This window comes from Portunus trituberculatus, chromosome 47 (genome assembly GCF_017591435.1).
Source record: "Portunus trituberculatus isolate SZX2019 chromosome 47, ASM1759143v1, whole genome shotgun sequence".
Lineage (NCBI taxonomy): Eukaryota > Metazoa > Arthropoda > Malacostraca > Decapoda > Portunidae > Portunus > Portunus trituberculatus.
In genome coordinates this window covers 19859754-19883527 of record NC_059301.1, presented here as the reverse complement: position 1 = coordinate 19883527, position 23774 = coordinate 19859754, and the positions used below count along the sequence as shown (strand labels likewise).

The 23774-nt window shown below is 40.6% G+C and overlaps 2 protein-coding genes and 1 long non-coding RNA gene across 12 annotated transcripts in view; 2 read left to right on the top strand and 1 right to left on the bottom strand.

Moving 5' to 3' along the window:
- Positions 1 to 313: 313 nt before the first annotated feature.
- Positions 314 to 15653, top strand: LOC123520657 (zinc finger protein 628-like). Of its 9 annotated transcripts, none has more exons than XM_045283160.1 (4): positions 314 to 452; positions 8392 to 8756; positions 8952 to 9623; positions 12064 to 15653. In XM_045283160.1, the coding sequence occupies exons 2-4, from the start codon at positions 8417 to 8419 to the stop codon at positions 12729 to 12731; spliced, it is 1680 nt and encodes a 559-aa protein (XP_045139095.1). In that variant the 5' UTR covers positions 314 to 452; positions 8392 to 8416; the 3' UTR covers positions 12732 to 15653. The 9 variants fall into 9 exon arrangements, with proteins under 9 accessions (XP_045139095.1, XP_045139091.1, XP_045139093.1 ...); XM_045283156.1 differs by having other exon boundaries at positions 8952 to 9839; XM_045283154.1 differs by adding an exon at positions 3785 to 3874 and having other exon boundaries at positions 339 to 452; positions 8392 to 9839.
- A 2140-nt stretch (positions 15654 to 17793) lies between these two features.
- LOC123520660 (cytochrome c oxidase subunit 7A2, mitochondrial-like) overlaps positions 17794 to 23774 on the bottom strand; it is a 20824-nt gene continuing 14843 nt past the window's right edge. Inside the window, exons 3-5 of one of the 2 annotated variants that reach the window (XR_006679327.1) lie at positions 21717 to 23085; positions 20384 to 20515; positions 17794 to 18114 (exon numbers count right to left, since the gene is read on the bottom strand). Coding sequence is in view for 1 of the 2 variants with exons in the window: in XM_045283163.1 (XP_045139098.1) it covers positions 17971 to 18114; positions 20384 to 20515; positions 21717 to 21779 (339 nt within the window). In the remaining variant the exon portion in view is untranslated. Of the gene's footprint in view, positions 18115 to 20383; positions 20516 to 21716; positions 23086 to 23774 lie in introns of those variants that run through there. The other variant, XM_045283163.1, reaches the window with a different exon arrangement.
- Positions 23527 to 23774, top strand: part of LOC123520662 — an 18970-nt gene continuing 18722 nt past the window's right edge. Inside the window, exon 1 of the long non-coding RNA XR_006679328.1 lies at positions 23527 to 23602. This is a non-coding gene — a long non-coding RNA (uncharacterized LOC123520662). The remainder of the gene's footprint in view (positions 23603 to 23774) is intronic.

Genomic DNA, 23774 nt, shown 5'->3' with positions numbered 1-23774 from the left:
TGACGTTCTACTTTTTTCTCGTATTAAAATTAATGCATCCCAATTAACACAACACGAATGATGTAACAAATGTTGAATATCTAATGATTACCAGCCTTTATGATTACATATTTATGCTTATAATTTACTTATGTTGCATAATAGTCTCTACATACTGAACGGCCATTTTTTTCAGCTTAAAGTTAATGTATGAATTCATTTAAATTAATATTACGAAATTATGATGATATTTTTGCATATGATCTACATAATCATAGTCACAGTGTCAGTTGAATCCTAACGAAATAAAAAAGTTCAAAGGGCGCGCCTGGTTCGTTCCACGTTCCTCCCGGACAAAATCGCATCAGGGGGAGCACTGGTGGCCGCTTTGTTTTTCGCGGAATATCCTAAAATGAGCAAAATTGCCCTTGATTTCCCCCAGATTTGCTGAGAGAGGTGACGGCGTTGTAAAGGTAAGTTACTGGGCCACGCTGGCAGCTCGGTGCATGCTTAGAAGTGGAATAATGAGAGAAATTTGAAGTTGTACTGAGGGGCTGGGGGTTGCGGGGTCCTGGGCGCCCATTTGGGAGGGTCGAGGTGGGGGTTTTTGTTTTGCCGCGGGAGAACCAGAGGCCCCGTGGCTCCTGCCCGCCCCTCACACCCCCTACCCTAGTCCCTCGCCATGCTCACCTCCCTACACCCAACCGTAGCTGAGAAATAGAGTGGAGGGCGGAGGACGAGGCGGTGCGCGGGTGATAGTCGTAGTTACGCAGCAACTAGAGGGGGACATGGCGACCCGGGCCCCGCCGTAGTCACTTCCCGTTAAATCCCCCCCACATGTTACCTCCGTCGCGCTCCCGCCGCTCAGTTTGACCCACACAAGACACCCTGCCTCCCCCGGACGCACACACACACTCCCTCACTACCGGGACTGGGGCTCAGTGCACGCCGCTGGGACTCCCTCACCACCTTCCTCTGTCATCAGTTTGAACTCTACACAGGCATCGTGGAAGTAATCGTTCGCTGGCGTGGTTTTCCACCTAATTTTCCACACCTATAAACGCGATATGCAAGTTTAATAAGATTTCTTTAAGCGCAATAATTTTGTTCCTAGTACATGGTCATAGTACAAATTGTGTAGCTTTTTTTTGGATTTTGCCCAGTGTAAGCTAAATTGAACTTGTTCATACTAAAAGAAATAATAAACTGTCTGGAAGCAACTGAGGGAAGTGAGTGCCCTCTTGAGTCTGCAATTGCATTCAAACTTGCAAAAGTCTGTTGCTTTGAGGACTAGTGTGGGAGCAGGTGTGAGTTAATATTGCAAGTGCAGTGTGCGGAGGGTGAACGACTGGCTCAACCCTCATCATCCGGACACCCAACGGGGCAGATGGTAGAGGATCAGAGTGACGGCAGCCGAACCCCAGGCAAAGGTAGATCTTGTCTAAAACATTCTTCCCTCAGGTACCAACTGGATCCGTATTCTGACTGGAGAAGAGCTTGGAGTGCAATTTATAGCGTGGAGTCAGTGGCTGTAGGGTGTGTGCGTATGTGTGTGTGAGTGCGTATGCCTGTTTCTGGTTGGTTAGGTTTATTATTTTCAAAATTTTACTGTCTAGGTATAATTTCACGAAGTGCCAGCGTGTGAGACAGTTGTGCGAAGGTGTAATTACAACTACAGGCTGCCATTAGTCTGTTAGATGCTCTGATATATTTGCGATTTGGATTTACTTAATTTTAAAATTTTGTTAGGCCTGCTCTAGAGTTAGGAGATGACTTGTGATCAGATATAGATGTCCCATTTCTAAGTTAATTCATTATCATCTGTCTCGGAAAAGTTACGTGTTACTCTCTATTTGCTATGTAGAGGAGCAGATGCAGCTTCGGTCACAGTCCACACCCATCCTCACTCTTTCCCTGTAATTCTTGTTCAGATCCCCTCAGTACTACAGAGTTGCTCATTATTACTAGTTATTTGGAATCACCATACATTATATCCTTCATGTAGGTCCACTGAAATATAATTTACACCTAGAGTATGGGCTCCCTCTTGTCTTAATAATGACTAAGTATATTGAATAGGTGAACTGAACATGTCACTTGTGAATCTTTTCCTGACCATATCCAGTCTTCAAAAGTCATAGCTATTTTATAAGAAATAGATCTGTCAGTTATTGTGCTGTCAAGACACAGGAGGTTAATTTAAATTTAACTGCTCAGCAAAGATACACATAGAATCAGACTTTAAGATAACTTTTAAGTATGGGATAGCAGGATCTTGCAAAACTACAGTGATAAAGTTTTCTTGGATTACATTTATCCAGGAATCAAATCAGGGACAAAGGATGAGAGGGGTTGTTGATCTAACTGTGAAAAGTTGAAGTTTTAGTAATATTAATTTTATCTTTTTACCAGGAATTGATAATGCTGCTTTATTTAAATTCTTTGAGAAATTAGACCACTCATTGTTCCTTTCTTCATAATTGCTCATTGCTTAGACTGCAGCGTGAGACAGTTGTAATTGGTTGTAAATTTTTAAGGAATAGTAGGAGGACATATAACGTTTCAGTGACCCAATGATTAAAGAATAGCAATAAAATCCTAGTGGGTGATGTGTAGGCCATATCTAGGAGGTACTAGATAATATTGTTTTGTAATTATGGATGGTTTGCCCTACCATCCGTGTGTTGACACTTACCTGCGTTTGTAGATTTATTGTCACCAAGTGTGACAACTGATATGGATAAGTGCAGTCATAGGAGCAGTTACTGAAATCCTCCCTTTCACAACCTCTCATAGTGGGTGATAGACTTACTAAGGACGACAGCAACGCGAATTAGAAAATTTGATCAATATTAACTTGCCAAGTTGTCAGAAAGAGCCCTCACTCAAGTAATTTAGCAGCTAGGGTTTTTATTTTATTTGTATATTTATTTCTTTATTATTATTATTATTATTATTTTTCTTCACTGCACCACTCAAGCTGTGCTAATGAGACATGGCATAATGCTCCAGAAATTTTTCACGCTTCCACAGCCAGACCCCTTGTGTGATGAATGTGTCAGCTGCCCCTCCCCTGTCTCTTATTTTGTTTTATTAGGTCTTTATACCTTTATTTATTTTAAAGAAAAGCTTTTGGTGTGGCAACTTGTACTACTTCTAAGTGTTAATTTTGTGTTCATGCACATCCATTCCTGCTGGATCCCGCCTTGGTGGTGGTGGTGGCCTGTGTTTCTTTCTGCTGGGTCCACTCTTACCCACTTCCCAACCCCAACATGGCCTCCATCACTGGCGGGTGGCATCCACACCATCCCATGGCCCAATGTTAGTCCTGCCAGGCACTTGTCATGGTGTTCACATCCAGTCCCCCGTCCTGTTGGAACATTTTTGTTTCTTATTTGCCTGTATGTTTGCTTATAAAGTCTGATGTTGTGTATTCCTGTGTTTCTTTTCTTTTTTATTTGAGTTTTGTTTAGTTATCATCTCATACTGATAAAAAAATACAGATATTAGCTTAGAAGTGCTGGTGTGAGTAGCTGCAGGAGGACCAGCTAATTTTATGTTAGCACCAAAGACCCTCCCTGTGTTACCCTTGTGAGCTGAGTTCCTTCTCAGTGGCTGGAAGTTCCCTCCTGTATGAGGAAAAGACAGTCAGGACTCAGACATAATTATCACCCACTTCTAACCAATCAAAGTGGAGGTTAGGGTGAAAAATTATCGTCTGTGGTCCATCTATGAAATTGATGATGACCATAGAGGCAAAACCTCAAAAATCCAAAATTGCATTATTACTTTTTTACTTCAACAGAACTACCAGCCACCAATTGGCCTATAGCAAACCCCTTTATGGATTCGTCGGTGAAACATTCCCTCGACCACTATCAAAAGTCGTTCCAAGGTGTGTGTCCTGAGAGGGATTTGTTCTCCTGCTGTAGCTAGTGGAAGAGCGGGCGCTGGCTCCTCTCCCAAGGCCTCTGAGCATAACACACACTCGTAGACGCTCTCTCCTTGTCTAACGATTATAGCTGGATGATACACATTAACCTCCTCGATTAACTCACCACCATATCTGTCCGAGCCTGTCAGTTTCCCAGCCTTGGAGAATGATGATGCCTGATAATCTAGGAGAGTGTGCAAAATGACAACTGATCTATCACCACCACCCACATTGTTACATCAAATACATTGTTCTACCCTCACTTTGAGAATTAATAGATTACTTCGTTTATTTCATTCATTGTTGTCTTGTTTGTTGATTAGCTCATTCCTTCCTTCATTCATTCATTCATTCATTCATTCATTCATATATTCATTTCTTTTATTTATTTATTCATATATTTTACTTTCCGCTCGTCACAACCTCATGATTGTCAGCATCTTGATAAAGAAAATAACCCCCAGTAAGCTAGAATTACCATTAGAGTTGAGGGTCTAAAGCTTAACATTTTTATTTATTAAGTTGCATGGGACCACTCCTTGGCTTGGGCTTATCTCTCCTCCACACTCTTCTTCCAGCCTTTGTCTTTGGATGTGACTACAATATTGCAGCTGAAGCATTTGTTTTATTCATCCACCAGCAGCCCTTGCAGAATGTTTTATCATCAATCCATATTTTTGTTTATTTTTTTTTGTATCATTAATAAAGTTTCATTGAGTTGTTTTAATTCCCTTTGTTGTGTGTTTGTGTGTGTATGTTGTGTGAGTGTGCAAGCTCCAGCTCAGCAAGGCATAAGTAGTGATGATGCACATTACTTGCACTGAACAAGTCTGGGCAAGTAAGGGAAGACTACCTCGATTTTCTCGTGACGTGGCTCCACCTCATGTATTGCACTCATTGCCGCATTTTTAACTGAGAAACAGAAATTGAGAGCCATTTTTTTCCCTGAGAAGCTAGCAAAGGTTCAAAAGAAAGCATTTGACATAAAGTTGGTATGATGAGTTGATTATTGGTGCGGTGACTCACAGTGACAGCCAGGCCAGTATTGATTGCCCCCACCCCCTGCCAAGCTACAGTCACTACTCACTACACCTCCATGTAGAAATGATTCGCACTTGAAGCGGGTGGGGGTGCGAGGTGGCCCTGGTGAGACGGACAGCTTAAGTGATTTGTACCGTGGAAACTATTGATAAAGGGTCCCCGTTTTTTTCTTAAGTTTGTGCAACTGGGTGACCCATGGTAATTATTCACTTTCCCTCCCTCCTCCCCCTTTTCTGTCTTTCTCTCTCACCTTTTATCTCTTTCCCCATCCCTCCTTCCTGTCTGACACCTCCCCCCAACCTTTTTGAGCATTCTCCCATCTCATTTCTCCTTACTCCCCCTTGTCATCATTCACCCTCACCCCTGCCAACCTTGCATTTCTGGCCCCACCTCTCTGTGCTTCTCCCTTCCTCATCCCCTTCTTTCACAGCCCTCCTCCTTCTCTCCTCCCCTTCCTCTCTTTTCTTATAATTGTTTCCAGGCTTTCCTCCAGCCCCTTGCTATTTTTCACTCCTGGCAGAGCACCCCTCCAAATCCTTCTCTCTCACTCAGGTATCCTCCTCCTGTGTTTCTCTCTCTCTCTCTCTCTCTCTCTCTCTCTCTCTCTCTCTCTCTCTCTCTCTCTCTCTCTCTCTCTCTCTCTCTCTCTCTCTCTCTCTCTCTCTCTCTCTCTGTATTTCACTCTAGACTTCCTTACTTTGGCTGGGCTGGCATCTAATCTCTCCCTCATTTTTCCTAGGTTCCACTCTCCTACACCCTCCCTTGCTTCTCCTCCCCCCTTGATTACTCTCACCCCAGTCTTCCCTCTCCCTCTCCCTCTCCCTCCTTTGTCACCCCAGCTCTCCCCTTCCCCTCCCAGATTAATTTATCCCTCTCCCCTCCTAGTTCAGTTTACCCCTCTTCTTCCCTTACCCCCCATACTACCTCCTCCCTCCATCACCCATCCACTTGCCTTGCCTTCCCTCCTTCACCCTCCTGCACACCCTCACCCCTCCCCTCCTACCCAATTATAACTTAACCCTTCTCTACTCTCAGCTATTCAGTCCCCTAACCCTCCTCTCTCCCCCTTTTCCTCATCTTCCTTGCTCCCCTTCTCGCACCCTCCTTCCTTCCCTCTCTCCCCCTGTCTCCCTCCCATGGACATACAAACCCTCCCTCCTTGTCTCCCTTGCTCTCTTTCTCTCTCCCATTGGCTCTCTCTCTCCTTATATCTTTCCCTTGGTTCTCCTCCTCCTCCTCCTCCTCCTCCTCCTCCTCCTCCTCCTCCTCCTCCTCCTCCTCCTCCTCCTCCTCCTCTTCCTACTGCTGCTGCTGCTGCTTCTCTTCTCACAGTGCAACCCTCATATCCCCTTCTGTACCCAAAATCTTGTCTGTCCCTCTATCATTCCCGCATTCCCATCTCACTTCCATCCTTTTTACTTCAACGTTGTATCCTCGCTTCTCCTTCCCCCTTTGTATCGCTCCCTTCACCTTCCCTTCTCTGTCCGTCAATGCCGTTCTTCATCTGACCTTATTTCTGTTTTTTTTTCTTTTTCTTTATTTTCTTTTTTCTTTGGCTCTTTTTTTCTTCTCATCTCATTTTGCTCTTGGAGTTTCTTCCTTTTGTGTTCTTCCTTTTAAAGTTTCCTGTTCATTATTTGCTTGCTTCCCCTTCTCTTGTCTTTTTTTTTTCTTTCCTTTTTTCTTTCTTCTTCCTCTCCTCCCTCACCACCCTTCTTACACACACACTAACCCCATCCTCGTTTTCTTAAATCTCTTCCCCCTCTGTTGCTACTATTTTCTTTCCATTATCCATTTATTCCTGCTCCCTTGCCATGCAGCGCTCCTCTCCTTGCCCTTCTTCCTCTCCCTCGCTCTCCCTTAATGCGACTCCAGCCCTCTCCCTTCTTACCGTCCCCTTACCCTATCTCCCTAATGATCTCTTCCTTCCTCGCCTCTCCCTCTCCTCTCCCTGTGTCTCTCCCCTTTCCTCAATATTCTTCCCCTCTCCCTCCTCAAGCTTCCTTCCCCTATCCTCCCCAACTTTTGCCTTCAGTCCCCTCTTGTGTCCCCCTCCTACTCAACCTTCCCCTTCACCTCCCCAACTTTTCTCTTCACTCCCCTCTTTCCTCTCTCAGTCTCCCCTCCCTCCTTCCCCTCACCCTCACCCTCTGCTTTGCTTTTATATTTCAAGTCTGGATGTGAGAGATTATGAAGGTGTCCAGGAACCACCAAGTGCTGCAGGGCTGGCAACACTGCTAGCTGACTGGCTGCCTCACTTCTTGGGGCTGGCTGTGGTGTGTTGTTTCTTCTCTTAAGAGTGTCAGGTATATATGTATGTACTTTACACCTTTCACTCTTATGTACTCTCTCTCTCTCTCTCTCTCTCTCTCTCTCTCTCTCTCTCTCTCTCTCTCTCTCTCTCTCTCTCTCTCTCTCTCTCTCTCTCTCTCTCTCTCTCTCTCTCTCTCTCTCTCTCTCTCTCTCTCTCTCTCTCAAACAGAAGATGAGAGGAGTCACAGTATTGTGCTTTGTATAGAGATTCTTTTAGCCCTCTCTTGTCTTCTTCCAACCGAACCTTTCTAAAAGTTTCAGTGTAGGAAAGAATTACAGTGTCCAGGAAGTTGTTTCTCCTGGCCTGGTGGGTGGGTAGGTGTGGGGGTCACCACACCTGGGAGCGGGCCCTTACACATTTACATGGCCTGCCCCACCCTATCCCACCTCACCCCACTCCATCCCATCCTAGAACAGGTGCTTCCCCAAGACTTGTTCAAGTGCATTTGATGTGTGTTGTTAAATTAATGCCTTAGTGGGCCATCTTGCTGAGAATTGTATCACCTGAATAGATTAATGATTATCTCACTTAACTGTCAAAGATGACTTGATTATTTTGCTCATATCATTGGATAAGTTTGTTGGCCCTTGTGTTTTTTTCACTTCCATGAGTTCCTAGTGGCATGTTGTTAATCTTAAGTGTAGGATACTGCATGGACTTGTATTTAGTATTGTGCATGTGTGAAATTTTTAAATCATCCAAATGTGCATGGCTGCTTTTTTTTGCTTATATACTATTTGCATAAATTCTTTTGTTTTTTATTCCAGACAAGAAGGAAAGAAATTTGTTTCTTCAGTATTATGCTATGCTACTAGCATGGCTTCCATTTTGCTGTGACACTGACCGCTGGGAAAGGCAATGTGATATCGCGTCGATGCTGTTGAAGCTAACGAGGGCGGGAGGGAAACAGAGAGGGTGGGCGGCTAGATATGAACTAGGGAGAGGAGGAGGAAAGGACAAGGGAAGGGAGCATCAAACAGAGGGGCAGCTACCTCAGTGCTACACTAACCTAGAGAGACGGCTAGGGATCAGTGGTGGAGGTGAGGTGTTGGTGCAAGCGCTGGCCCCCAGTGCTCCCTAGTGGCATTGTCTGGGTGGGCCTGACACCCTCCCTCTATTGCAGGTGTGTAGGCATAAAGGTGCCAGCCATGGACTTCACAATGAACATGATCGACAATGGTCGGGGCATACCTGCGACCCAGGCAGCTGCGGTGGCTGCCATGGGTGGTCAGGTGACCTACCAGGCTCATGCTGTGAGTGTCACCCCCACAGTGAGCCAACAGCAACAACAACAACAACAACAGCCACCGCCTCCACCACAACAGCAGCAGCCACAACCACAGGGCGGCATGCATGAGGGTGATGGTGGGGCGGGGCTGCCAGGGGAGGGCAAGGTGCAGGAGCTGACCAAGGATGACTCTCAGGGAGCCTTCACGCCCCCGCCCAGGGTGTCATCCGTGGCGTCGCATGAGAGTCGCGTCGAGAAGGGTACTGATACCACAGACTTTGAACCACTCATTAAGGTTGAGATTAGGGGGGGGATACCTGGGATCAACACTGGCGACAAGGACAAGAACAGTATCGTTCAGTTACACTTCAACAGTGTCAACGAGGTGTTGCATTATTTTTCCCAGCGGTCAGTACCACAGCACATTGATGCCTTCAATCTTCTCACCAACCCAGACCTGGTGCGCAATATCAACCCCGACCTGGTGCGCAACCACTTCCTGTACGTGCCCAACCCTCAGGAGGGGGTACGGGTGGCGTCCAACGGTTACAGTTCGGGTGGATCCAACTCTGCCCAAACCCCTCCTGCCCAAGGTGGGTCGGCCACGTCACCAGTGGTGGTGAAGCAGGGTTCCAGCAGCGGGGGCTACAGCAAGCAGGGGGACCGGCGGCGCGAGTCTGGGCAGAGTACTCTGCCACCTCCGGGTACCATCATAGCCAGGCCAGGGGTCGACACTTCAGGGGCATCCTTTGTTTGTTGGATTTGTGGCTTAGACATGCAGAAGTCACTGCAGTTTGAGGAACACATGGTGGACCAGCACAGTGTGGACAAGCCGTACAGGTGCGATGACTGTGGGGTCACCTTCAAGAGGAAGGCTCACCTGGACCGCCACCGCAGAATTCACCTGCCTACACGGCCCTACCAGTGTGCTGTATGTGGCAAGGGGTTCACTCGCAATGAGCATGTGCGACGTCACTCCTTCACCCACTCTGGGGAGAAGCCTTACCACTGCCCCACCTGCAACAAGACATTTTCGCGGCGGGAGCATCTGACCAAACATCTTCTGAGCCACACCAAGCCTCCGGGCTCCCACAGCCCGCCACCCAGCGGCCATCCTCACACCCCAGGTGAGTATGAGTACATGACATCACCTGCGGACTCACCCAACCCCTCGCAGCCACAGCTGGGGTCAGCCTCCACTGCAGCCATCACCTCTCTTAGCGGAGCTGCCCAGATACCCTCCAGCCTGCTGCATGCAGCTGTACCACAGCTGCTGCCACCCACCCACACCACTATCAAGCACCCGCAGCCCCACCACCGCTTGGCTGCTCACCACACACCAGGTACCGCTCCCCTCACTACAACTCACGATGACCCTCACCAGCCATTACCCTCATCACCACCATCCCATCCATCACATGACCATCACATATTGGCCTAGACTTGAGTCTTTGTGATAGCTCAAATAAAATTGTAGTGGTAAAGTATAAGGCATTTATGAGGGAGTAGTGTAGATGACAGCTTCTGTAGCTCTGTAACATCATCTTTCACTCAAGTAATTCTCATGTATTTTAGTCCTTCAGCTAACCACTTCCAGTAATTTTCATGCATTGTAGCCCTTCAACTAATCCAACTAACACATGGAAATGTCACGGCACTTAAGTGTGTGGAGCGCATCTTACCAGGAGAGTGCAGGTATGTCCCCTCAAGACTCTTAGTCATAACACTCAGCCTCCAGAACATAAATTGGGAGAGGTAATGATGACACTGCTAATTTTATAGCATTGATGACTAAGAGTCTTCCTGATGTTTTTTGTTGTCTAGACCAGCAATGCTAAAGGACTGGTTCAATATCATACAGACAATTTTTTTTTTTTTTTTTTTTTTTTTTTTTTCCTTAAAGTATGTATACATTTTTCTGTTCCAAGGGAAAAAAAAAGTAAAAAAATGAATAGTGAAATGTTTCCTTTATCATTGCAAAGAATGTTAAGATCTGTTGTCATAGAAGTGAGACATGTAGAGTGTAGAAGGTAAGGAAGATGTGGTAAACATTTTTAGTGTTTGTACACTATTTATTGATGTACTTAATCTTTTGACATTACATATCTGTCCGGTGTTGCTGCTGGTGTGGACAGGGGATTATTCTTTTATGTGCCCTGGATTGTCCCGCTAGCTGCACTAATTGTGTATTTCATAGGAATATATCCCCTCTTGAATCCTCCCCATACTTTAACCATTGCCTGTGATGACTTGTCGAGTTGTTCACTTTGACTCAAACAATTACTATATATCTTGCTTCCTTAGTAGTCCAAGTTGAATATAGATAGGCTGGCACAACCATCTATACCAAAATAATGAAATAATCATTATTACTAGATTTTATGAAAAGGTTAGATATTTAGCTTTTTTAATTTATTTTTGTTTATATATTTATTTATTTTTATTTTTTTTTTTTTTTTCCTTTCCTTTTAAAAAGTTCTTTGCTCAGTAAATATATGAAATGACAAGTTTGTTACTGTAATAGTTGCCAAGATCACATTAAAGTAAATGAGTTACTGTAGTTACTTGTCACCATCCCCATAGTTACAACCCTTCTCACCTAACCTTAGTGTGACATTTAAACCACTGTTAGGCAAATCTCAGTTAGAACAAAATATTGTTGTCTCATGTTTGATTTTCATGTTCTTTAAGCACAAGATATGTATGTGTTGATATACTAGATTTATTTATTTTATTATTTTTTATGGTGTAGAAATGCTTACTGGGTTCCTGAAGTGCACAGTATCAATGTCTCAGTAATTTTTAATCATAAATCTGACAAGTTAACCTTAATTAAGTATGAAATTTGGCTCATTTAAGTGAAGATTGAGACCTTTCCTGTCTCTGGTGAGAACAATTTGCATGATGAATGGTGATGCTCTTCAGTGTCCAGAATATTGATTGACTAGCTAACATTTTAAGGTCTTTTAATTATTATTATTACTATTATTTTTATTATTTCTATTATTTACTATTTATCAAATCTATGCATGACTAAATTTCTCACTGTAGTTCTCTTAGATGACAGTAGACAATAAGATGTATTGTGATGGCATGACTTGTAGCTAACTGATGTTGTAGATCATAAACTTCACTCAAATATGTTGTTGCATAGTTATAAAACAAAGTGATATATAATGTTGACTGAATATTTCTGAGTATCACATCTTTAGGGTCTTAGTGTTGTGCAAAGTATACTGAACACCTTGGAATTATGAAGTATTTTCAACATTGTAGTGTAATATTTTTTTCCCGTCATGGGAATTTTTGGGAGGAGTGGGAAGTGTTTTCTTAGTTACAGTAAAAAGATTTTCATAAGTTCTGGTATATTATTGACACTTTTTATGAGTGGTTTTAAGCTAATTTTGCTTACCTCTATATGTATATGTATAAACTAAAGAAAATCTTTAATTCATTATATGGTAATGATGTACTGATAAAAAGTGATTGAGTCACCATTACTTGGTCACTAATTATGATCTTCAGCAATCAATCACACTAAGACCGTAATCTTTGTGACGTTGACAGGCCTGGCCACAACCCTTCTGCTGCAGACCACCGATCAGAGTGGGCGTCTGGTGACCATCAACCCCCCAAGTGGTAGTGGTAGTGCTGTTCCCACCTCAGTGGTTACCACCTCCACCAGTCACCATTCTGGGCAGGCCAGTGGAGGCCATGGTGGGGGAAGCAGCTCTAGTGGTTCTACCAGAGGCCTCAATCACAATGGTGAGCCTGTGCCACGGCCCTACCAGTGTGGGGTCTGTGGCAAGTCCTTCATTCGCAATGAGCACCTGCGGCGCCACGTGCTGACCCACTCTGGGGAGAAACCACATGCTTGTGGCACATGCGGGAAGGCCTTCTCCCGCCGTGAGCACCTGACCAAGCACATGCGCTCCCACATCAAGGTCCAGGCTCCAGGATCTGGTCAATCCAGCTCCCAGCCCAGTCACTCCATTCAAATTGGAGTGTCCAGTGTGGCGGCACCACAGGCTGCTCCAGCTGTGGTCCAGACAGCCACAGTCTCTTTGCCCACACCCACTGTGGTAGCAAGCAGTAATGCCCATCAGCAGCCACCACCTCATGGAGTGACCCACACAGTGGCTGGCTCCCATGGGACACCCGTGGCCCATGCAGCCCACTTGCCCCCAGGCACCCACTATCTCCCCATGTTTGGACTCTTGGCAGAGGTGGTGTGAGGCCCCAGCCCAACCTGATCCCCCTGTAGCACATTGATGCCGGCAGCACAGGCACCTCCCTGTGTCCTGACTCCTCACCACCACACAACTCATACTTACACAGAGATGGTGCTTGGCCCAGTGACACACAGCTCGCTAGGCCAATGCCTGGCTGAGCTGTGTGTGGTGCTGAATGATGCAAGCTGTAGATAATGTTGTGCCATGATCTCCCCATAGCTGTGACCACTAGAGGTTCTCTCTGTTGTTGCTACTAGCCAGGTGGCGGGCCCAGCACTAGGTACGTGTCATCGTCCACTGTCTGACCCTAATCACATTCCAAGCCATTTCTAGGTGTCTCTTTGGCTGCACTAAATAGGGGAAATATTCTTGTCAACTTTTGAGGTGTTTAAACACACCCATGATATGTAAATTTTGTAAAAGAAATTTATGCACTCCTATGTACTTAGAATATTTGTAAACTAATTAGGAGTTACTATTCTAGAATTTATTTGGGAATTTATTAATGCACCTGCCAAAGTGTGGAAGTTGGATTCCATGGGACAGCAGTTGAGTTATCCCTTAAGTGATGAGGCAGCTCTCAACATGGCAGCTGCTCTCCCCTCCCTGCCCCTTATTAATCACAATTTACCTTCATACTTTTTATGTGGACTTAGTATTTGAGAACCTGACTTTGTGCGCATTGGACCATGTTGATGTTTTTTATTATTTTCATTATTATTATTATTGTTAATATTGTTATTATTTTTATTATTATTATTATTATTATTATTATTATTATTATTATTACTATTATCATCATTATTTTTTTTTATTATTGTTATTATTTTTTTTAAGTATAACATGTAAAGAAGTACCTATTAATTGTATGTAAATGGAAGACCTGTAATTATTTTTAGGAGCTTTCTTCACCTGCTTATGGTAGATATTCAGAAGGTAGTATTTCCTACCAGATAAGATGCTTTGTGTTAGTTCCCTTTGCAGTGGAGAGGCAAATCATAAGAGATTATTTCACTGTCCAAAGTTATCAGTCCTTACACATAGTGGAGACTCTTGGTGTCAGTTCCATGACATTAATTGGGAATCTGCATGTTGATTGTTTCTTACTGTTTATTTTTACTTCAGCAAGCAATTTATTTGAATTTTTCTTTTTGCCAATGAAATTAAGTTTCCTTTGTTTAAAGGTGCTCAAATAAATGATAACTTTGGATCTGATTTTTAAGTTATGATTAAGATTAAAAGAGATCTGAGTTTTTATCTCTTAAAATAAAAGTCAAGTTTATGGCAATCATGGTTTGTTTTTAGCGTTTGGGCTCTTGGGGATGTATTTTCTTCATGTGGTGTTTGATATTACTTTGATTTTTAATATTTATCTATAATGAATGTTATTGTCATGAAATATGGTTTTCATTGTGCTGTTACTTTTTTTTTAATTTTAATTTAAAATTTCTTTTTATGACTTGATCTTGCCAGCAGTAAGCCAAGATTTACCCTGCCTGTACAGACGTACAATTGCTATTGCCGGCATTTTTGGTTAGTTTTAAAGAAGTTGCATTATGGATGCATTTGGTGGAAGCGGCATTGTTTCTTGACCATCACAACTCTTCAGCATTCACACTTTGACCGTCAGACAGTATCAACTCTCATAAGAACACTTCAGCATTCACTGTTCTTCATTGCTCTATTAGTACTGTTTAACATCAACTTGATCTCTCTCTCTCTCTCTCTCTCTCTCCTCAGCATGAAATTTCACAAGATAATCAATTCACAGTAACAAGGCAACTTAGTAATTGCACAGCACAAGCAGGTCATGTGACAGCTGAAGAAATAAGATATTTTGAAGTTTCCTTACTAAAAGCAAGGAACAGATGACAAAAAAAAAAAAAAAATGTTCCTATTGCTATGCCTGTGAATTCTTAAGCACAGGGCTAGTGAGCTTCATTAAGACATTTATTGTTATGCCTGTGAATTCCTGAATCTAGGAATAGTGAGCTTCATAGACATTTTGTAATATATGTTTGAACTAATTTCTGGTACACATGCACACATCTCCCTTTGTCTTATACATATGAACTGAAGTGGTAGAGGTTGAGGGCTTTATAAGCTCTGTAACCCTTGACATGTGTTATCCTATGTTTATTCTTTAACTTAACCTTCCAGTATGATATATACTGTATGTATAGACCCAAGCCTTCCCTCAGATGCTTTGAGAAATACCCTTCTATGCTAAATATTGTAACTTGTCCCATGACAAATGGAACCCCTATTATAAAGACCCACTTCTAAGATCCATATTGTACAGTCTAAAAATGGAAATTATTTTTTCATTATTGATAAATTGACAAAATGTGTTATGAAAAATCTGATGTACAGTGTAGGTGCTGTGGTGGCTGTGTGCTGCCGGTCATTACTGATGTCCACAGTATTTAATGTAGTTGGTGTGTTTGGCATCTGTTACCTTTACATTGATCTAAATAATCAATAGAGAGCTGTGTGTTAGTAGTTGTTCAGGAAACTTGTGAGGGGAGGCTGCAGCTTTTATCTGTTGTTATATTTACTGGAAGCTTCATTAAGTTCCTTATTAGTTCTGTGTAAACAATTCATGAAGTAAAACTGCCTACATTTCATACATAAAATAGGTTGTGATTTTCAATGTGAGCTTTTCAAGAGGGGCAATCATGTGATCCGGTGATGTAAGGCAGAAGTTACCTTGGCCTGAGGAGCTTTATGGAGTTTCCAAACATTTGATTTCTCAGCCTGTTGTTGGATCTGGCACATCTCCACTGCCAGAAATGCATGCCAGTTGCCAGATGACAGATTTTGGGTTTTTAGTTTGCCAGCCATTGTCACACTCCTCTCATGAGCCTTCTTGGATGCATAATTTTTACTTGGAATTTGTGTGAAAGAGTACAAATTTTTGACCAAGTTGTTCGGTGTCATTTGCCTGGTTTGGACTGTTTTATATATATATATATATATATATATATATATATATATATATATATATATATATATATATATATATATATATATATATATATATATATATATATATATATATATATATATATATATATATATATATATATATATATATATATATATATATATATATACTTTTATCTTTTTTCAAGTGTGCTGGAAATACCTGTCCCTTACAGGGATGCAAAGGTTATTCATAATCTTATTTCTTTTCATTTCTTTCTTTTCTGTTCCCCCTCCCCCATGACCATATTGATGTATGATGTCAAAAGCAAGGAATCACATGTCTTGCATCTTGGTTACAGACAAAACCTTGTTCTCACTATTAATATTACGATGGGGTAATTGGACATTCTGGGATGCAATCAGAAATCAAAATTTATGACCGTACATTCATAGGAGCTTATAGCAGAGTAAAGTTGTGCTAAGACCATGCAGATGTTAACAGTCCATAAGCCAATCCCTCCAGAGGTGTGATACAGTCAGAGATTTAGGGTCCCCAGGCAACTTGATTTATTCTCTACTTCCTGAATTTCACCAATGAAAGTCGTTTTCAAAATGTGCACCGACACTGCATCTCAAGTTTTAGATAAATTTAGGTATTGTTTGTCTAGCTTGAAAGTAAAGTGTGTCATCAGAGTATGTTTTTTAATGATGTACATATAGAAAGAGTAGTCATGAGTACAGTAGATGTTATTGTCGTCATGGATGTTTGTTTGAGGCTCCTGATCCCTGATTATATCACATTGACTTAGGCCTTGAGGTATTGAGTCACCACCAGTGTGAAGTTTTGCATATGAAATAATAGACTAAAAAAGTAAACAAATTTTATTGTATTAATTTAAAAATTCAAATAAAACAGGAATAAAACACAGCTCTATCTCTTTCCATGTTCATTGTTTTAAGTCTGTACTCTTCATACCTTTATGCAAAAATATACAGGAAACTGTAATCTGTAAAATCATTGCTCAGGGGTGAGAGGAAGGATTTTCTTGATTCCCCTATAAAGATTAATTCAGAGGTTTAGACAATGATCATCTGTGAATTGATGTTCAGGTGGCATCACTACAGGTCTTTTCCAGAGTATCATTATCATCTCCAGTATGCATTGCTCCTTTCTGCAGAAAAATACGGTTTTCCCCACCAAGATACATGTGTGGATAAATAGACGTGCATACAAACACTAAGAAAAGGTGGTGGAAGAGGGGAACTGAAAGAGGGATGGAGGGAGAGGGAAAGACAGAGGGTTGGGAGAGGGGAGAGAGATAAGTTTGTGAGGAGGAAGGGGAGGGGATGTAAAGAAGAGAGGGTTGGGCGAGGGTAGGCAGCAGCAAAGGGGTATTAGAGTGAAGGAAGAGAACCTGCAAGGCCGAGGGGAAGGGCGAGGGCTGCTCATAAGGGGACATGGATAGGGGACAGCAAGGTGGGATGGATGGTTGATGGATGGCAGCACCAGGGTCTGACACTCTCTCTTTCTCTTTCTCTCTCTTTCCCTCTCTTGTCTATGGATGGAACTAGGGAAGGTGCGTGTGTTAGAGACGCAGACAAAAAAAAAGTAACATACATGTGTCTTTGTGTGCATGTATGTATGTATGTGTTTGTGTACATTATATATATATATATATATATATATATATATATATATATATATATATATATATATATATATATATATATATATATATATAGATAGATAGATAGATAGATAGATAGATTAAGCAGATAGAGAAGGGGAATATAGGGTGAGTACACTGTCACACACACAAAGAGCAAGGAACAGAGAGAGAGAGAGAGAGTAGCAGAGGCAGCAAAGGAGCCCTGTTTAGATGACATCGTGTGGAGAGAGAGAGAGAGAGAGTAGCAGAGGCAGCAAAGGAGCCCTGTTTGGATGACATTGTGTTTGACATTATGTTGAACACTGATAGTGAGTGTATTTATTTTGTCTAATCATCATTAGCAGCTATCACTTCATATCAGTGTAATGCACACATACCTTTCAAGTGCCTTACTTTGTCAGTTAGTGTTCTCATCAATATCTCATGGTAACTTAGTGTACTGATGAATGGTACATTAGCCAAATACATTTCAATTTATTAATTTATTGAAGTTAATCTACAAAGCATTGGACCCTCAGTATTTTATACATAAAAGTTTCAAACATTTTCATTGATTTTGAAAGATGGATACTGGGGAACAATTAACCATAAATATCACAAATATGTACAATAATCACCAACCTTAATTCTCTAATACATATATATTAATCATTCTTCTTAGGAAAAGACATTTCATAAAAGAACTGAAAGCAGCTCCCTACACCAACAGCACACAACACCAAGGTTGCCCCAAACAGCACTCTGTCCAGCGGTCCTCCCTTCAGGTGGATGGGGATGTTGTTTGGAGTCTGACATGGATCAACAAATAAACAAAATAAGGCATTAAAATAAACAACCATATCCTTTTAATCCAAAATGTATTACTACAAATTGAATAATATAAAAACATTTAAAGCAAACTTTTGTGAAAAATTGGAATTTTAATTTAGAAAAAAATGAATGAATAAAATAAAAATAGTTAAAAATAATTAAATATATATATAAATAAAATAAGTAAATAAAATAAATAAAAATGAATAAAAAAATGAATAATAAAAAAATATAAATGTAAATTAAAATATACAAAGAAATAATTAAACAAAATGAAAAAAAAAACTAGAATAATATAAAGAAAATACCTGTGAATAGTAAAAATGTTTTTTTTTTTCATTATCCAATAAAACAAAAAGTAAATAAAATAAATTAACAACAGTGAACTGTGTGTAAAAACACTGAAATTTCAAAGCAAGGAAAGTGACATGAACAAGAAATAAACATGAACAATTAATAACATGAGAACAAAACCTTTCAAAAGAAGAGGCAATACACAGAATGCAAAGTGAGACACCCATACTACTGACTGGCTGTACATATATCCTTCAATTAAAACCTGTAACATTAAATTTAAATGTCATCTGAACAAAAAGGAAATAAATGTTGCCAAAGTGAACAAAAAGGAAATAAATATAGCCAATAAAAAATCATGTAGAATCAGAAGGAAAGTTTGAATATAGAGAGGTATTCACATCTATAAAGAATCATGTAAATAATAAATGCTACAGAGAAGTGGGAAAAAAAAAAAAAAAAAAAAAAATTGAGGATGGTGAAAGATTACTTTGAAGGGGGTGCATATCACTATCCATTTGGACTTGAAAATAATGTCACTAATTTATTCCTGTTTTGTTGGTTTGAAATCTTGTCCCACCCCCTCAATCAGCCCTGCTATTGTGGATGAGGCTGAGGAGAGTCTCCCTTGCATTTATCACCTTTCTGCCCCTGCATACATCCATTAATGCCATCACTTGCAGTCACTGCTCACCTAATCCACACTCTTCCACTCCCCACATATTAATCTTCATCCCCTCTCTACCTACCAATAATCACCCCCATCCAACTACTGTGTATAAAAAAGGCTGGCACTTTTTCAATCTGTCAAGAACTTCCCCTCCCTGATCACTCACCTCCATCAGTCTCTTTGCACACCTCCAAGCCACAAACAGTACCTCAACTTCCACTCACATCCATTTCTTCTCTTCCACAACTAACTAACTCCCTCAGTGTACTTCCTGCCTTGCTAGATCCACCATTCACAGACAATTTTTTTTCTGAATCAATGCCTGAATGAATAAAAACAAAGAAAAAAAACAGCATGATAAAGTAAAGAAAAAATAAATAAGATAAAAAGAATGGATTACTGTATTAAACTCTAAATAGTTCCTAAATGATGAGTTACTAGCCTTCAGGCCATGTCCTCTGCTTCCTAATCCACAGCATTTGGTGAATAATGCAAAACCATCTCAAAATCATACTTATGAGACAATAAAATTTTTAGTATTATTACTACATCAATAATAACAATAATCACAAAATAATAATTTTCATTATTTTAATTATGCCTATCATTATCATTACTAGTTAAAGTAGCAATAATTTTTACTACTATCATTACTGTTGCTATCTATAATCATTACTATCATTATTGTTGTTATCTATAATCATTACTAGCATGATAGTTGTTATCTATTATCATTATTATCATCATTAATTTTACTGAGGAAGACATACAGACTAAGATGTCTTAAAGTGGCTTGCTTAATCACATGGAAAGAATGCAGGAGGAGGAGGAGGAAGAGGAGAGAATGATTAAAGGAATACGATACACAAGTCCCCAATCTAGGTGAAGGAGTGAAAGAAGACCAAGAAAGAGGTGGAGAGATGGGGTGAAGGAACCATCAAGCCATAGGAACCCAAGCATCTAAGGAGTGAAGAGTCTCTCTCTCTCTCTCTACAGGGAGTGAGTCTCAGTAGTGAAATAAGCAGGACTCTCAGATCTTAATTATTAAGCATATTCAAAATTTGCACATGTTAGATTAGTAATGATGCTGCTGCTGCTAATAAAAGTAATAACAATAATGATAATAATAAGCTACCACCATAATTGCTCAATATTTTACGACTACTACTACTATTAATAATAAATGGGCACCTCTGATATTCTAGATCTGCAAGTTCTCATTTAAAACACCAATCTTTTTACTCACTCACTCTCTCTCTCTCTCTCTCCACACACCCACACACCTGGAAATGCTTCATCTTCTGCAGCACAAAGTCTGGCACAGTGCTGCGTGGCCCTGTCTGCTGCTTGGGGAACACAGTGCCGGGGGTGTAGCTGATAACAGGGGCCTCAGCTGCTACTGGGCCCACTCCTTTCTGGGGAGTGGGAAAAAAAAAAAAAAAAAAAAAATGTGTGACAGATAGGGAGGAATAGTATTTATTGAATGCTAAGAAAGAGTACAGTTACCTAGTTTATCACAGTGATGTAGTGTTAACCCTTCCACTGTGATATGAGGCAATTAATAGCACCAGAAGAAAACCATTTCACAAGAAAGATAAGAAATTAAAAGAAAACTTTGGAATTTCCATCTAGTTTAAAGATTAGAGGTGGCTGAAGAAAAAGTAAACATGTCTTGAAGTGAATGTGGATAAATTTCTGTTTGAATATATATGGTGATGTAGTGGCAATGGTAGAGGATGACATGAGCTTCATTTCATTTTCAACACTGAAGCACTAGGAAACTGACAAAAAAATATATAGCAATGAAAAAGGATTGACCAGAGATCTAACACTCTAGCAGAACCAACTGTCATGAGTGATCAAAAAGGGCCTGTATGGATGTTATTTGACCTTTCCTATCCTGCTACTATATTTACCATTTCACTGCTGGAGAATTCATTCCCAACAATACCTATAGATACTCCAGACACTTTTTTTACTACTACACTCTTACATTATATTCCACAACATAGAAAAGACAAGTTAACCCTTCCAATGCCTCTTTTCTCCATCAATGTAAATATTTCCCTTCTACTGTGCTTGGGATGTTGATAAAGAATGACCTTACTAGTAAAAGGGTTAACTAGGCCTATGTCTCTCCTTTCAAGCAGTAACAAAATAGTACACAGCTGTTATTGTGTTCTTGTGTAGACTGTTACATTCACCCTAATCACTGAGAAAGGTGGCCATCATCATGCTTTAGGTGTGTGGGTTTAACTTGGCACCATAAGCTGTCTCAGATACAATGGGTGTGGTCGGCAGTGGTGGGCGGCGACGAGTAAGCGTCATGAATACTATAGATCACCCCTGTACCTATAGCCGGCTGGGTGAAGATAGTAACAAACCAAGCCTTCTTTCCTTCCACCTCCCACTAGACAAATAAAAACCACCAGAGAAAGAAAAGGAAAAAAAAAAGTTACAGCCACTCACAAACTTTAAGGACCAACCATTACAGAACCAAGAAAAAAAAAAAAAAAAATGGCAAAAGAAAAAAAAAACCCTTTTCACTCCCTAAATACGATATATATCAACAAATATTCAGCACCATAAGGATAAGAAAGCCTTTATTGTACTTACCATTGGGATCTGGACCCCTGGGGCTTGGGAGAGGCGGCCAGTGAAGGGGTTTTTGGTGAACATGTCTGCTACGTGACGAGGGACGTGCTGGGAGGAGCCGAGAGGAGCTGGTGCTGGCTGGCCGTGGCCGTGTTGTTGCCGCTGATGACGATGATGATAACGACCTTGAGGGATTCTCGTAGGACTGCCTTTGCTACGGCTCCTTTTTACTTTGTGATTTATTTGTTCCTGGTTTATTTTATTTGTTATTTTCTAGGTTTTTAATTTGTTTGTTTTGTTTTGTTGCTTTTAGTCGTCTTTGTTTTTTTTTCGCTTCTTTTTATTTATTTCTGTTTTGTTCTGTGATGTTTTATTTCTATTTGGTTTGTTTCTAGTGTATTCTTTTTTCACCTTATCCTTTGCTGTTTGTTTGTTTGTCTATTTGTGGTTTTCTTTGTTTATTAGCTCTAATTTTCAATACTTTCTTAATTTTGTTGCTTATTACGTTTTTTTTTCTTGATTTTCTTTATTCCTGGGTCTTTTGGTTACCTATCTGTTGTTTTCTTGTTTGTTTGCTTCCTTGTTTTAGTTCTACATAGCTTCTATCCATCATTCTTTGTTACGGTTTCCCAGTAATGTGCGCCTTGTGTTTTACTTGTTCCTTGTTTACTATTATTCATTTATTCTATTTTTTTTCAGTATCTCTTGTGCTCTGTTTCTTTGTTTGCTTGCTTCTTTGTCATTTTCTTTATCCTCACTGCTTTCATTTCTTGTTTTATATTGTGGTTCTTCTCTTGTGACTTTTAGATTTTCTTTGTCCTTGCTTTTATTTACTTTTCTTTACTTTTTACTATCGTCTCTGTTGTTTGTTCGTTTGTCTCCTCACTTCCACTTTCATGCATTGCTCCCTTTTAACTTTTTTTTTTTTTTCGCTTTGGTTGATTTGCTTTGTCTTGTGTTTTATTTCATCATATTATGCGTCTTTCCTTTATTCACCATCGTTTTACTGATTACTTTTTTTTTTCATACTATTATAAGTATTACTTCTCTTCTTTTGTTACTTCAGTTAGATCTGTTTCACATTCGCTGTTTCACTTTCACTAATGTGTCTCCAGTTGATAATCGATTTCCAGTCTCTTCCCTCGCATTTCTCTAAAGTTTTGTCGTTATATGTTTTTTGTATGCACTGTAAATCTCTCTTATTCACAGTCATTATCATACTTGAACTTTTTACTTTAACCTTAGAAACAAGATTTACGGCAACATTCACATTCACTTTTGGTATGCTGACAATGAGTGACTAGCAGCGTCCGCACTGGGAGCGAGGAAGCGGGCAAGAAAGAGAGAGCGAGAGAGCTAGAGCAAGAGACTTTCTACATGACAACCAGTGCTGGAAGAAAGAGAAGAGTAGCATTAGTTTGAGACTCAGTTTACCATGTGTGTCTTGTGTTATTTAAAATTTACTTGATAGCTGTCTATGCTGAGTTAGGCAGCTTAGTTAAAAATATACTTAATTTATGATCTTTTTTTTTATTTAGGTAAGAAAATACTTTATGGTGAGATTATAATACTTATGTGTTGACTAATGGAGATGTATCATGTAATTCTTAGCTGTGATGCGTTTTTATCTGCTATAGCCAATTTAACATAGCGTGTAATTGATTACATTAATTTCCGAACTACAAGCAAGTTGGCTACATTTTAACATATTGCAGCTGCCGCTTATCCCCCCCTTGGTAGCCACACGATCACGTATCCTTTGAACCAGAGACCAAAGCATCGAAGCAGTACCAAGGCTAGCGAGTCGAGATGAGAGTGACGCAGTTGAGCAGTATAAGCGCACCTTTGTGATGTGTGTATGTGTACTGAGTGAGTATTGAGGTCACGTTGTCCTTGTTGCAATAAAGGTAAGATACTTGGTTCTACTTGGTTCATAAACAGTCGTTTATATATTGTGTGTCAGATATGATCCTACTATGTGTCTGGATATTGTGTTTGTAATGGCATATTTTCAGCCTCTGGAGTTTTTCTTTGCTTGTCAGTTGGCCGCGAGGTTGTACGTGAGTGTGGTAAGGTAAT